Source organism: Aythya ferina (assembly GCF_964211825.1).
Source record: "Aythya ferina genome assembly, chromosome: 8".
Taxonomy (NCBI): domain Eukaryota; kingdom Metazoa; phylum Chordata; class Aves; order Anseriformes; family Anatidae; genus Aythya; species Aythya ferina.
This window is the reverse complement of record NC_140304.1, coordinates 5365691-5379492: the sequence shown is the minus strand read 5'-3', so window position 1 is coordinate 5379492 and position 13802 is coordinate 5365691. Positions and strand designations below refer to the sequence as shown.

At 35.0% G+C, this 13802-nt stretch overlaps 1 protein-coding gene across 3 annotated transcripts in view; it reads left to right on the top strand.

Annotated features, from left to right (window-relative positions):
- Positions 1–13802, top strand: part of COL11A1 (collagen type XI alpha 1 chain) — a 144951-nt gene that overhangs the window by 100112 nt on the left and 31037 nt on the right. For all 3 annotated transcript variants that reach the window (XM_084528624.1, XM_084528623.1, XM_084528622.1), the window contains 7 exons: positions 172–279; positions 566–655; positions 945–998; positions 8130–8237; positions 9566–9673; positions 10722–10775; positions 13262–13315. In XM_084528624.1, coding sequence (XP_084384750.1) covers positions 172–279; positions 566–655; positions 945–998; positions 8130–8237; positions 9566–9673; positions 10722–10775; positions 13262–13315 — 576 coding nt within the window. The remainder of the gene's footprint in view (positions 1–171; positions 280–565; positions 656–944; positions 999–8129; positions 8238–9565; positions 9674–10721; positions 10776–13261; positions 13316–13802) is intronic.

Below are 13802 nucleotides of genomic sequence, written 5' to 3'. Positions count from 1 at the left end.
GGACAAAGATATTTTGTAAGTCAGCTTTGCCTGGAGAGGAAGGTGAGGAATGTGTGCTAACCAATGGTGATATTTTGTACCATACACTCAGAGCAGCTGGATAATAAGAATCTGTACCCCCTAAAGACATTAAGTATCTTGAGATGACTGGGGTTTTACCTTTGTGCTTAGGGTCCTACTGGTGAGACTGGCCCAATCGGTGAAAGAGGTCATCCGGGTCCTCCTGGCCCACCAGGTGAACAAGGTCTCCCAGGTGCTGCAGGAAAAGAAGGTGCTAAGGTATGATGTGGCTTTGGGAAACAAATCGGAAGGGGCAGATAAATTGCCAACAGACTCATGTTAAATTGTCATGTATAACACACAGAATAAAACCAGGATGAAGGCTGAAAGATTCCAATTTTAGAGTTGTTTCTGCTTCCACTGAAATAATTAAAAATATTTTGAGCCAATAATTAGCATTATTGTAACAAAAAATAAGCAAATTCATACCACACATTTACTGTGGAAATGACGAACATTAACATTTTAAACATTTTTTGTTTAATCAAAATGTAATGTTTTCAAGGGTGATCCAGGCCCTCAAGGTATTCCTGGGAAAGATGGACCAGCAGGTCTTCGTGGTTTCCCTGGAGAGAGAGGCCTCCCAGGAGCTCAGGTATAATATAAGCACTATGAAAAATAGTTTGAAAATAAATGAGAACACTGTGTTAACCCTCTTATTTCATGGAACTTTATACTGTGTTTAAAAATTAATGCAGTAGTCAAAAAGACATCAAGAATCCAACTTTGTTAAATATCATTGGCTTTATAACCAGAAAGGTTATTCAGAAAGGTTATTATTCAGCTGTTTGTCTCTGGATTTTTACATTTTTCTTACTCCATGTGTTGCAAAATTAACTCTTGAATTTTCCAGTGTGAGTAATAAGCATTTTTCTAATGTTTAGGGTCCAGCTGGTCTAAAAGGAGGGGAAGGTCCACAAGGCCCACCTGGCCCAGTTGTAAGTAAACATAACAATTGCATGATAATGTAAACAATATTACACAAAGTAACCTTTTTTCTTCTACACATGTTGTGATGTTTTCATTATGGATTCGTACAATCATAGAATCATTTATGTTGGAAAAGGTCTCTGAGATCATCTAGTCCAACATTTAACCTAGCACTGTCAAATCCACCATTAAACTGTCACCAAACTCTACATCTACACCAACACAGTCTGTAAAACAGCAGACGGATGTATGTCATTCAAAGTGATCAGTAACTGTTTTCCGCTAATTGCACATACTAATAAACCTATACCTTGAGGAATGTGAAGATTGTGAATATCTGAAGTCCTCTGCTAACAGTAGATATGAAATGCTTTTGTTGGTCAATACTCTCCACACACACTCTCTTACATCAATCTCTTACATACTCAACACAAGTTGTTGAGATGTAAGAGATTTTCTGTAGTGGAAAGATACTGGATACAGATACTAGACTCATGCTATACTCCCTTGGTATAAATGAAGTTTACTCATACAGTTGACCCAAATAAAGTTAAACATACTGCTGGTGTTCCGCATCGCCTAAGCTAGCTTTTAAAAATATTACATCACCATTTGTGTGCCCTTATTATTACATCTAATCTTTTAAGCCAAACACCAGACAGAGTGTAAGATTCATTTTAACTCGTGATTTTTTTTTCTTATTTAGACTAGGATACCAAGGATACCAGAATGTTTTATTGATACTCATCTCCAGTAATTTCTTTGTAGTTAGGAAACATCACATAATTTATCTCTTTCCACAACTATTCTACATTTTTTTAGTTTATTTATTATCTAAAAACCAAACCAAACCAAACCAAACCAAAACAAAAAAAAAAAACAAGTCTGAAGATATTATTGTTGCAAACCATTATTTGTGCCACAACATCTTCATTGAAAAAATATTTTTCAGATTAAAGTTTATATTCTGTAGAAAACAGAAGTTGTAGAGTAAGCTTAAGAACTTTGAGAAGGTATAATAAACATGGCAAAAATGATCTTATTTTGGAAAAAAGTAATATGTAATTGTAAATCTCCCATTCAAAACCATGGGAAAATAGATCATGCAAAAATGTAAGAATGGCCTACTAAAAATGCTGTATTATAAATATTTTTTAATGATGCATTATACAGTCATTAATAATTGTAGATAAGATGACCAAAAACCATCCATTGCTTTGATGACTTTGTCTTCACTATATGTTCTTGTGTGGACCATGTCTAGAGACAGGCTCAGTGAAACTTTTACAAATTATATTTGTTTGGCTAATGATGCTATGTAAAATCTTTTGAATTTAACTACTTGTCATGTAGTTATATTTGTTCTGTACACCCTAAGGTTAACATAGGTATAAAAGTCTATTTTCCAACTTTTTGTGTTATAATTGGTATTCATTTTATGATTATGATAGAAAATATGTACTTACTTCTCAAAAATTGTAAATAATTCTTAGGTAGTATGAGTAGTTTTGTTTTTCTAGATGGTCCTGTGTTCAATAGTTGTTTATATTTAGATTTTTTTTCATGTTTGTACTACTACTATATATATATACATGCTGCCTCTTTCATTACAGTTTGTAGTAGGCATTCACTGAAAGTACTTGAAATAGGATACTTGCTTAAAGTTGCCTGTTCTGTTATTTTCATACAAGGAAGTTCTACAGGGATGCACTAGATGTAAATGGTACACTCATCCCCAAACACAAACTGTAGATTTTGACAACCATCTTGTCAACTCATTTCTCTCTTCCATTCAGTGCAACTGAAGTGGGGAGGTAAAAAAAAAAAAAAAAAAAAAAAAAAAGCTATTCATTAGGCAAAAAAATAATGGAGGAGCTGAAATTCTATGTATTTCAGTAACAAAGCTCTCAGATACCCTTACAATTCATACTGGGATTAGAATGCATTAAACAGGGAGAAAAAAAAAAAAAAAAAAAAAAAAAAAAAACAGTATAAGAATTCTTGCTTTTGGATTATTTCTATATTATTGGAATCTCGATGTGTTACACTAGATTTCTTTATTGGAAAAGTTCTACTGTAGCATACATTTAAGCTTTAATTCTTAATTTTAACTCCTAAAATTTTAATTCTTAAAATGAATTATTGAATTATTTATGCCTTTAAGCTTCTATTATTTAAATCAATATATGTTTGTGATCTTAACACAATGCAGTACATGTACATTCTCAAAAGGCATCAGAAGAAGATAACTATGAATGCAATGGAAGCTAAAAGGGAGAGTCGAAAGGGATGATTGGTCCACTGTATAAGAACCCAAACTGTTAGAAGAAAAGATGAAACAAAATCAAGAAAGCATAGACCAAAATAGTGTCTTCAAACTAAAGGTCATGTTATCATTTTTTGTTAAGGGATGCCCTAAGGGTGGACTAACCTCTCAAGCGGATGGTCAGCTCAGGTGCAATGAACTAGAACTCTTAAGAGCATGCAGTAACCAGACAGCTCAAGCATACCTGACATTTCAGCACACTTCACTTTCCTAGACAGGATGTGCACACAGTAACTGTGTCAGAAATATCATAGTTTCTCATATATATGTGTCATGAAAGGCTGTGAGGAAAAAAACATACTCTGTTTCATGATGGCTGTCCATATTCTGATATACCTGTGTTTGAATATAAATTCAAATGTTCCCTGTTTTTCTACTTCCTATAGAGTATGTTTTAGTTTAGAACATCAGGTCTTTTTGAGGTGAATGTCTTTATCGTTCCTACTTAACCATGTTTTGGTTCATATCATGGAGCTCTCTTGGAGCTCATGAACTGTATTTCTTTAATGTGAAACTAATTTGAAAGAGAAATTCCAGGAGCCCTTGTAATACACACCAGCTAATAGGAGTTCACTGTCAGAGTAGAGTCAATGCGAAGTTCTGGATGTAGGAATAGAGGGTATTTTGAGCAAGTTTGCTGATGACACCAAACTTGGAGGAGTTGTGGACTCAAATGAGGGCGTAAAGGCCTTACAGAGGGATCTGGACAGGTTGGAGAGCTGGGCGATCACCAACCGCATGAAGTTCAATAAGAGCAAGTGCCGGGTCCTGCACCTGGGACGGGGAAACCCTGGCTGCATGTACAGACTGGGCGATGAGACGCTGGAGAGCAGCCTAGAAGAGAGGGATCTGGGGGTCGTGGTAGACAGCAAGTTGAATATGAGCCAGCAATGTGCCCTGGCAGCCAGGAGGGCCAATCGTGTCCTGGGGTGCATCAAGCACGGCATCGCTAGTAGGTCAAGGGAGGTGATTGTCCCGCTCTACTCTGCGCTGGTGCGGCCTCACCTCGAGTACTGTGTGCAGTTCTGGGCACCACAGTATAAAAAGGACATGAAACTGTTGGAAAGTGTCCAGAGGAGGGCTACGAAGATGGTGAAAGGCCTGGAGGGGAAGACGTATGAGGAACGGCTGAGGTCACTGGGCCTGTTCAGCCTGGAGAAGAGGAGGCTGAGGGGAGACCTCATCACAGTCTACAACTTCCTCGTAAGGGGGTGTCGAGAGGCAGGAGACCTTTTCTCCATTAACACTAGTGACAGGACCCGCGGGAACGGGGTTAAGCTGAGGCAGGGGAAATTTAGGCTGGACGTCAGGAGGGGGTTCTTCACAGAGAGGGTGGTTGCACACTGGAACAGGCTCCCCAGGGAAGTGGTCACTGCACCGAGCCTGTCTGAATTTAAGAAGAGATTGGACTGTGCACTTAGTCACATGGTCTGAACTTTTGGGTAGACCTGTGCGGTGTCAAGAGTTGGACTTGATGATCCTTAAGGGTCCCTTCCAACTCAGGATATTCTATGATTCTATGATTCTAAGTTTACTCCAGAAATACACAGAGCATGGGTATCAGGAGCACAGTACCAACTGATTCATTTTACAAATTCATGCCTTTGGGGCCACAGTTCCTGCTAAGTTATAGTCATAAAAGAATCACATAGGAAGCTCAAAATTATTTGCAAGGTTTTTTTTGTTTGTTTGTTTGTTTTGTTTTGTTTTGTTTTGTTTTGTTTTTGAGGGAAAAAAACAACTATATATAGTTGTAGCAGAAATATTGGGCAAAGTGGAAAGAGCTTGAAGGAAAAATATTTTTTTCTGACAAATTTACTTTGAGTTTACTGTTGTGCAAAACAGGCCTCTTGAGGCAGAAACAGCACCAAGTTGACCTGAAAATACTCCAGAAGTCCAGTGGTGTTTTTTTTCTATTTCATTTAATTACTAACTTCTTATTTTCAAATTGTTTTTCAGTGAATAAGATGTATAGATGCCCTTAATACCAGTTTTCTGTACATCTGCAAGCACCATAATTAAACCACAACAGCTTTTTTTTTTTTTTTCTCCCAACATTTCATAGCAGACTGTGAACATTAAGTAGTCCTAAAATATTTTCCCATCTATTTTTAGCCAACAGAGGGTACACGTAGAAGTGTAATTATAACGGAGTCTTCATTTGCCATTTATAAGAGAAAGAGAATTCATGCCACTGAGTGATTTTCCTCCAATTCCCTGCCAATACCAATTGCTTCTAACTAGTACATATGTGGTCAATTATACGATTTATTTGGCTAGCACGTACATCTGCAAGCATACCAAACAAATGGCTGCTCCAAATACTATGCATGCCAATTACTGTGTTTAGAGGGATTTAGACAAAAGAGAGAGATGCGTGAATGCACTCCAGACCATTTTTTTCTTTTTTTTGTTTTTGTTTTGTTTTTGGTTTCTTTTTTAACAGTTCTCTCTTATCTGCTATCTTTGTCCTCTGTTTTTTTTATTCCCTTCTCACACTATTGTATGGAATGATGAATTCTTTTGAGAGAAAGATCTTTGGAATGTCAAGCAGTCATTTTTCATTAGCCAACTTAGGGATAGGATACCCAAATTGGACTCGGAATTTGCCACCTAAAGGCTACCCAGTTATCAGCATTGAACTGCATAGAGCTATCTTCCTCTATCTCATGAAATTTTTCAGTCATGGGAATGTTCACTTGTTGAGCATTTTGTTAACAATCAGTAAATAGTACTATTATGTCCACATACTGTATGCAAATCTATAATTACATCTCTCCACAGAAGGTGAGATATACACAGTCACTAATGAGCTTATCGTCTGTATAAGAGAAATACTTGACAAAGCATTTCATTCACTTCCGTTCTTTTTTCTTTTTTATTTAAAAAAAAAAAAAAAAGAAAAAGAAAAAGAAAAAAAGCCACAAATTGATAAAAAAAATGATAAAAGAAGATACAAAGATGTGAGTAGCACTGAAAGATCACAGGTTAATAGGGAGTTTGATAATACGATTATTTCATAGTGGAAGTGACCTAAACCTAAAATGCTTTTCTGAGTTGTGGCTATAATTTAATATGTTTTACTTTGATCACAGGCTATGCAGCTATTCTCACAAAGAAATAAGAGGATTCTTGAAAACAGAATGCGAACTTTCTGTTCATGCCTCAAGTGGAATTTAAGTATGGCAAATAAAAGTGATGCAAAAATGCAAGTGAAAAGTTGGCCTAGTAGAAAGAGCTACTAGAAACTGTGACCACTGGTGGTGTCTGCTGTCTAATGTAAAAAAGGTCCATGAGTTACTTTCCCTTCTATTTTTTCCCCTCTATTCTTGCATTCTACTGATGAGCTGACCTAGAATTGTTTGGCTTATGAGATCTGACAGGACCAGAGACCATGGCAGTATGGCTGCAGGGTTGTGAATTGTTCTTGTTTAATTCACGGAAGTCGTAGGAAGTGAAATAACAGAAATAGGATTCAAACTTAGGCATCCACCCAGACTTTCAAAAAAAACACATGGAAGGATAAAGTCATCCAAGTCTTGTATAAATACTGCTTGAACACTAATGCAAAATTAGATCTAATTTGATAAATCAGATAATTTGGAAGGAAAAAAAAGAAAAGAAAAAAAAAGCATTCAGCATAACTGTTCAGCATTCTGTTCTTTGGAGCAGTCATTCAGCACTCTATTCTGCCACAGTAACCTAGAGGGAAAAGCACCTTACTATGTAACCAGTACAAGTTATAATAATGGAATAAGTCCAGGAGCAATATGCCATGGAGAAGAACAAAATGTAGAAGTGTATAGGACCGTTCTCTTTGTTTCTCAGTTTCCAGTAGGTCCACAAATTTCAAGGTTAACTGTGTTACTGCTAGTGACATAGTTTAGACTTGTAGCCACAAGACTAGCCCATAGCTCAAATATAATGGAACAGAATACTCAGCTGTCTTTCTTTTCCTGCTGCCACAGCTACTGAAATTGCAGTAGCAGGAGGATGTACAACATCTTGAGTGTCAAGACTTGCAAAACTGGATTTCCTGTTAGAGTTCTTAGCCAGTTCTAAAAAAGCACAAAGAAACTCTGTTGTTCTCCATACGCTGTCCGTATGCAGGAGACCATCATGTTCCTACCTCTCTGTACGTGCTGTTTTTTGTGGAATACACAATTTTGGAATACAGAGTTCCAGTGTTTTTTCTTTTCTTTTTTCACTTCTATTTTCTCCTTTCATTTGCAGTATTGTGTTTTAAAATTTATATATGCTTATCTGAAAATACCAGTGCATCCAAGCCTCCTTTGTATGACACATCAAATTAGTCATTATACTCGAGATTTACACAAGTGAATTGAAAGGCAGAAACATATTGATCAATGCAGCTATGTACAGTACAATACCTGATGAAAATTTAGAGTTGTGTTGTAGGTTAGTTAGTTCAGTGTTTTCATAAGGTGGGTATTTCATCAAGATAGTATGTTAATGTATTTTGGAAACTCATAGAGAGAAAAGATCTTGAAAACAGGCTGAAGCACATTCCTATTACGATGAACAAATACAGGAAGAGGTAAAAAAAAAAAAAATGTGTTGAAGAAGAACTATCAACTGCAAACTTCAGGTTAGTTCTTTCAGCTTTTGCCTTTAACTGTACACATGCCTTTTACCAACTGTTAAATCTCACTGAGTAGCACAGGTATTCTTCACTGTTGGCAAATGTGAATTGTTGACCTGAGTTATGAATACCACCAACAGCTATCAGGGCTACATCAAAATTCTCTTACTTTTTTATTTATTTTTTTTTTTTTGTATTATTCCTTTCCAGGGTTCACCAGGGGAACGTGGAGCAGCAGGCACTGCTGGTCCAATTGGTCTACCAGGTCGTCCTGGACCTCAGGGTCCTCCAGGCCCTGCAGGAGAGAAGGGTGCTCCTGTAAGTAATCACAGAGTCATATTTAACTGGCATAGCACAGACTTTTCATTCCAGAAATTTTACTTTTCAATTTTACTTTTTAAATTTTACATTATTTTTTTCCCACTATGGTATTTGCCTATTAAATGTATCAAATTAATTAAATACTAAAACATATATTGTGATGCTCTCTAACACTCAAGAAGGATTAAACTTGTTAATATCACAGCAGCAAGTGATTATAATAAAAAATGTTCTCAAATCAGTCTTACATTTAGATTTTGTATCCAGCCACTCTGCAGTAGAGCACAAGTATATTTGTCCTCAGCTACCATTATTGTTTAGCATAATTTTCTGATACATTCTCTACCATTTACAGTTTCCTACCTGTTGATTTTTAAAATGTTTTGTTGTACTCATTATTGAAACACTACAGTCATTTCATCCTGCCATTTTCATTTCTGTGTGTTTCTTTTGTAATATCCCTATAAATATTTTGAACTTCCTCCTTTCTCTCATTGAATACATTGAGAGCATTTCAGATAATGTGAAACAACTGATAATAACTTTATGATGTGCATGTTCAGTTCTATACTTATATGCAAATGAGTTTTATATAGCTTAGAGAAATATTCAGATAATTTGAAATATTTACAAAGTCAGTTTTATGGATGTTTAGGTAATATCATTTTCCTTAGTATTTCTAAGTTCAGTTATTGAAACATCAAAACATGCTTTCCTAAACTGAAATCATGTTTTTGGACTCTGCATTTTACACAGCAAAGAAAAGGCAAAATAATCAGCAGTAAAAAAAAATAAAATTAAAAAAAATAAAATAAAATAAAAGGACATAATGCCAGCAATTGTTGAGAGCAGAGGCTTTTGTTACTTGAAATTCCTCACAAAACATATTTTTGAGGAAATCAGGTTTAAGAAAATATGTATCTGTATCACAGCTGTGAACCTTCATTCACTCGCATGTCAGAGTTATGACGTCTTTAAATTTTAATTTGGAAATAATTTACCCATTTAGTAATCTCGTTGTTACAGCAGCATTTCTAAGCTTATATGTTCATTTTAAAGACTTGTATTACAGAGATGACCTCTGCATTTGTTGTGTTTTCTGATGACTGTGAATATTAGTAAACTCATTTTCTAGAAGGTGTGAGAGACAGGAGAACATAGGCATTGAAGGCTGCTTCTACTTGAATAGAGGACATGGTGTTATCTTGGAACATCTTTTGGGTGGGGTTAGACTGTATTTACATATTGCTAACGTGACTCACTGCAGTGCAAGCTTTGTTCGTCTCCTGTGATAATGTGGATCAGTTCCTTTTCTTCAAAACCAGGGTGAAAAAGGTCCTCAAGGTCCAGCTGGACGTGATGGAGTACAAGGTCCTGTAGGGCTTCCTGGTCCTGCTGGTCCAAGTGGTTCTCCCGGTGAAGATGGTGACAAGGTGAATCATTATAACTACCATTAATATACCTGTGAGAATGTTTGTAAGTACAGTTTTCTGGTTTCAGGTCTCTTCACAATAAATACAGCAACTAAATGACTCATTCCTGCCCCTAAGACTCCCCCAGTACACTGAAAATTAAAAAACAAACAAACAAACCACAGCCTTCTGTTATCAGATGTCTGAGTGACAGATGCCACAGCAGACTGGGATTTGTGTTCAAGAGATAGAAAAATAACATTTATCCTGGCAAAGGAACAAGGATTAAAGTGTGGCAAAATAATTCAAGTCACATGATATCAAAATTCATTTTTGCCTATTTTAGAAATTTGGTCTATGGAATTAGTAAGATTAAATATTCTCAATAATGGATGGTGATTTAGAACCATTTGTAATAGGTTGAGACTGTTAGAAAAATGTACTTGCAGCAGAGATATTCTGTTAACTTCTGGCAGAATTCAGGACACAGCACCTTTCAGGATTATCTTGCATGTTTGTTTGATCCAGCACTGTTCTGTTAACATAGTGTATAGGTAAGGACTTCGAGGTTTGTTTTTATAATGCTATAGTGTTATTTGTTCCACAGAATTTTCTGTGATTTTTTTTTATTTGTATAAAGAAATTTTTCTTCCTGACATGGTTTCCTAGCAATATGAATCATATTAGAGTTTTGAAATATTGTACATGGCAGTAAGAAACAATTATTCAGTCACATGCAGTTAGATAAGCCTGTAAATCACTGTACTGTTGTTAAAAGTTCATATTAAAGGTGAGGAACACAATTTCTGTTATTTAGAACTTAGTATCACTATACTTCAAAGCTACATCTTGTGGGCCTTTGCAGTATAACAGTTAATATCTGGATTAATATGATATACTGTTGAATGGTGCAGAATTGTCCCCTTTAGGCCTTGACACTTGAAACTGAAGCATACAACACAGAGTAATCATATCAAATGGAACATTTAAAGATACTGTGATTTTGGTGTCAGCTAAATGTGAAGGAGGCCATTCTAAACAAAAACTAACCTTTAACTTTCAATTACAGGGTGAAATTGGTGAACCGGGTCAAAAAGGTAGTAAAGGTGACAAGGGAGAAAACGTGAGTAGCAAAATCCTTTGTCCATTCTGTTTTTCATAAATAAAAGGTATTCATATAGTTTTGCTACGTCAATAAATAGGAACAAAGACACATTTTAAAATGCTTCTTCAAAATAATGTTGAGTTTTAATAGAGTATTAGAAATACTAAATAGAACTGCAAATGTTTAGTATTTATCATGTTCCTTGAGCCTACAGAATCATTAAAAAGTAAATGGGTTAAACTACATTCCGAAGCACCCTTCCTATATCATTTTAATTTATCCATTTTGCATTTGAACTTGGAGAGGCCAAGAGTATACATTGTCTTACCGTGTTTAAGCTGACTCTCTGGATTATGTGACACAACCAACTTTAGCTTCTTAGCCATAATGATGAAGACTTAGTAGAGAAATCTATTAATACAGCTTAAAATTATTTTAAAAATACCTAATTGTTGGAGAGTGAACTTAACTGGTTTCAACATTTCAGAACAGCTAAGACCTCACAAGAAATGGCTTATACAAGTTTTCTAACACTATCACTAGGCCCATCAGTAAACCTGGGACTAATTAGGCTTCTGAGTTCATGTGAGCTGTTTTTGAACTTCAAAATTATTTCTACAGCACTTCCTCTTCCAAGCTTTTTCCTACTTTAAAATATGAAGCAAGAAAGAATCAAATTAGATTTTGTTTTGTTTTGTTTCTTATCCCAAAATTCTGTTTTATATTATTTTTCACCAACATTCACGGTTATCAAAACTCAGAAGTCAACACAGGGGTATTCGTAGCTAAGCATATTTACTATCTTGAAAGCACTGAGCTTATTATGACTAACTACATATAGTGCATCATAAAAGTAGATTGCTTCTAAAATTTGCAGAAAATTTATGGCTTCCACAGAATTAGATGATGTTTTGTGGGACTGTGCATACACATGTAAGCATTTCATGGTTTTATGATAATTTTGTAGAAAAAAATGTGGAGACAAGATGTGCTGGAAAATTACAAGATTTTTTTGTTTGTTTTTAAAGATAGGCTTGTCTTTTTCAACTATTTATGTGAGAAAGACTTGCTTCTGCAGTTTTCAAGGCTGAAAATACATACTATTCACAATCCTATTGTGATTAAAACACAACTGTTAATAATAAACTATTTGCAAGACCCTGTAATATACATATGGATGAGAGAGCAGTTCTATTATAAAACCCATTTCTCCAAGAAACATACATGTAACCAAATTGTTGAACAAATCCTGCTTCATATTGAAATTAGTCTTGCATAATCTCTTGCAGTTCTGATCAGTCTCTCTCCTTTTGCCCGCCAGAGCAGTGGAAAAGAGAGTCTGAGCATGTGTCCAAATAACTTTTCATTAGTCAGTATTAAAGTACCTTAAAACAATATTTTGCATCAAAATGAGTATCAAATGAGGTTAACATTTTGTATGTCTTGTTCTGGGCCCTATAAAATTAAGGAAGAGGTAGAAGCAGCGTGTAGAATAAGGGCATTCCAATATTTTAAAATTTGTGCATGTTAATTCCCTTCCTCATGGTAACCCTCCCAGTCTATAGGAGCATTCCTAGGAGTTCTTTAATTTAGATATGTAACAATACAGGCTAAAAAGCTTTGTTTCTCCTTTTGCCATGACGTATGTAATATATATGTTAAGGAAAAATGAAATGAAAGGAAAAAAAGGAGCTCAGAATAAAAGAGAAGGAATACATATCTTGAAATTTCCAACTCCCTAGAAAATAAGATGTTCTAAAATATGCATAGAACCCCAAAAAAGAAATGGACTTTGAAGTCCCTTTTCCTAATCTCCCTGACTGAAAAAGATTACGTTCTTCTCAGAGATATTTTTTCTTCTCATGAAAAAAGGATTTAATATAAAAGGGAATGTGGATCCCAGTGCTCAAGAAGAACTTAGCATTCACGTGTTAGATTTTTCTCATGCCTCATAGGTGTCAAAATAAACTTTGTGCTGTCACAAAATAAATAAATAAATAAATTATGATTTCATAAATCTAATCCAGACAATAAGTATTTTATTTAAAGGAGAATCGTTAGGTAATACTTTAAATGTTGGTGTTTTCTCCAGAAATCTCATTGAAAGGTCTGATATTTCTAATTTTGAAAAAATAGTTTTCATCTTCATTCAATTTTGCGTAGATTCTATTTTAAATATTCTGAAACATTGTAAGTGCTTACAATAAATGTCAGTTTAAAGTTTATTATAGACACAAAAATCTGAGCCTTTGAGAGCTAAATAAACAATGCTTGTTTGTAATGAAGGGAAAAAAAAATTGTGAATTTTTCACAATTATGTGAAAAATTATTCACAATTTTTAATTATTATTCAAAAAAAATATTAAAAAAAATAATTAAATGTGAAATCTCCATCTCTATGGAGAAATGTAGAACCATTTAATAGTGTTTGATCATGCAAATAGATTTGCTATTAATCTCATTCCAGACGCCATAATTGCTAACTTTTCCTTTTGTTGTTGCAGGGCCCTCCAGGACCACCAGGACTTCAGGGTCCTGTAGGCGCTCCTGGTATAGCTGTAAGTAGCTTGTTCAGAGCAAACCACAATATTCCTATAACTCTCCTTAGAAGTTCTGAGAAGCACATGGTAATTTGTGCTCCTTGCTCAGGAAGAGACTTCAAATCACTGTTAACTGCTGTGTCCTTACATTCAGTTGTTTATTATAAACAAGCTTGCGCATCTATTACTTGATTTGCAGCAGGACATAATTTGAAGGAATTATTAAAAATGAAATTGTGTAAGTAATGAATGGGGCCCATCCTTTCAGCTAATTTGTTTGATTTTTTTATAACAGTCCATAGTAAAATCAGTTTGATACTAAATGCGTTTAAAAGAGAGCATCTCTTTTTAAAATACACCTAGCACCAAAATGATTTATTTTTTTTTAAGTTTTGAATTCTCTGGCCATAAAAATTGGTAGAGCTATGTGCTATCCATATTTTACTAATATGTAGGTGTTCAATACCAAGAAAGTTTATGTAGATGTGAAAGTGAAGAGGTATTC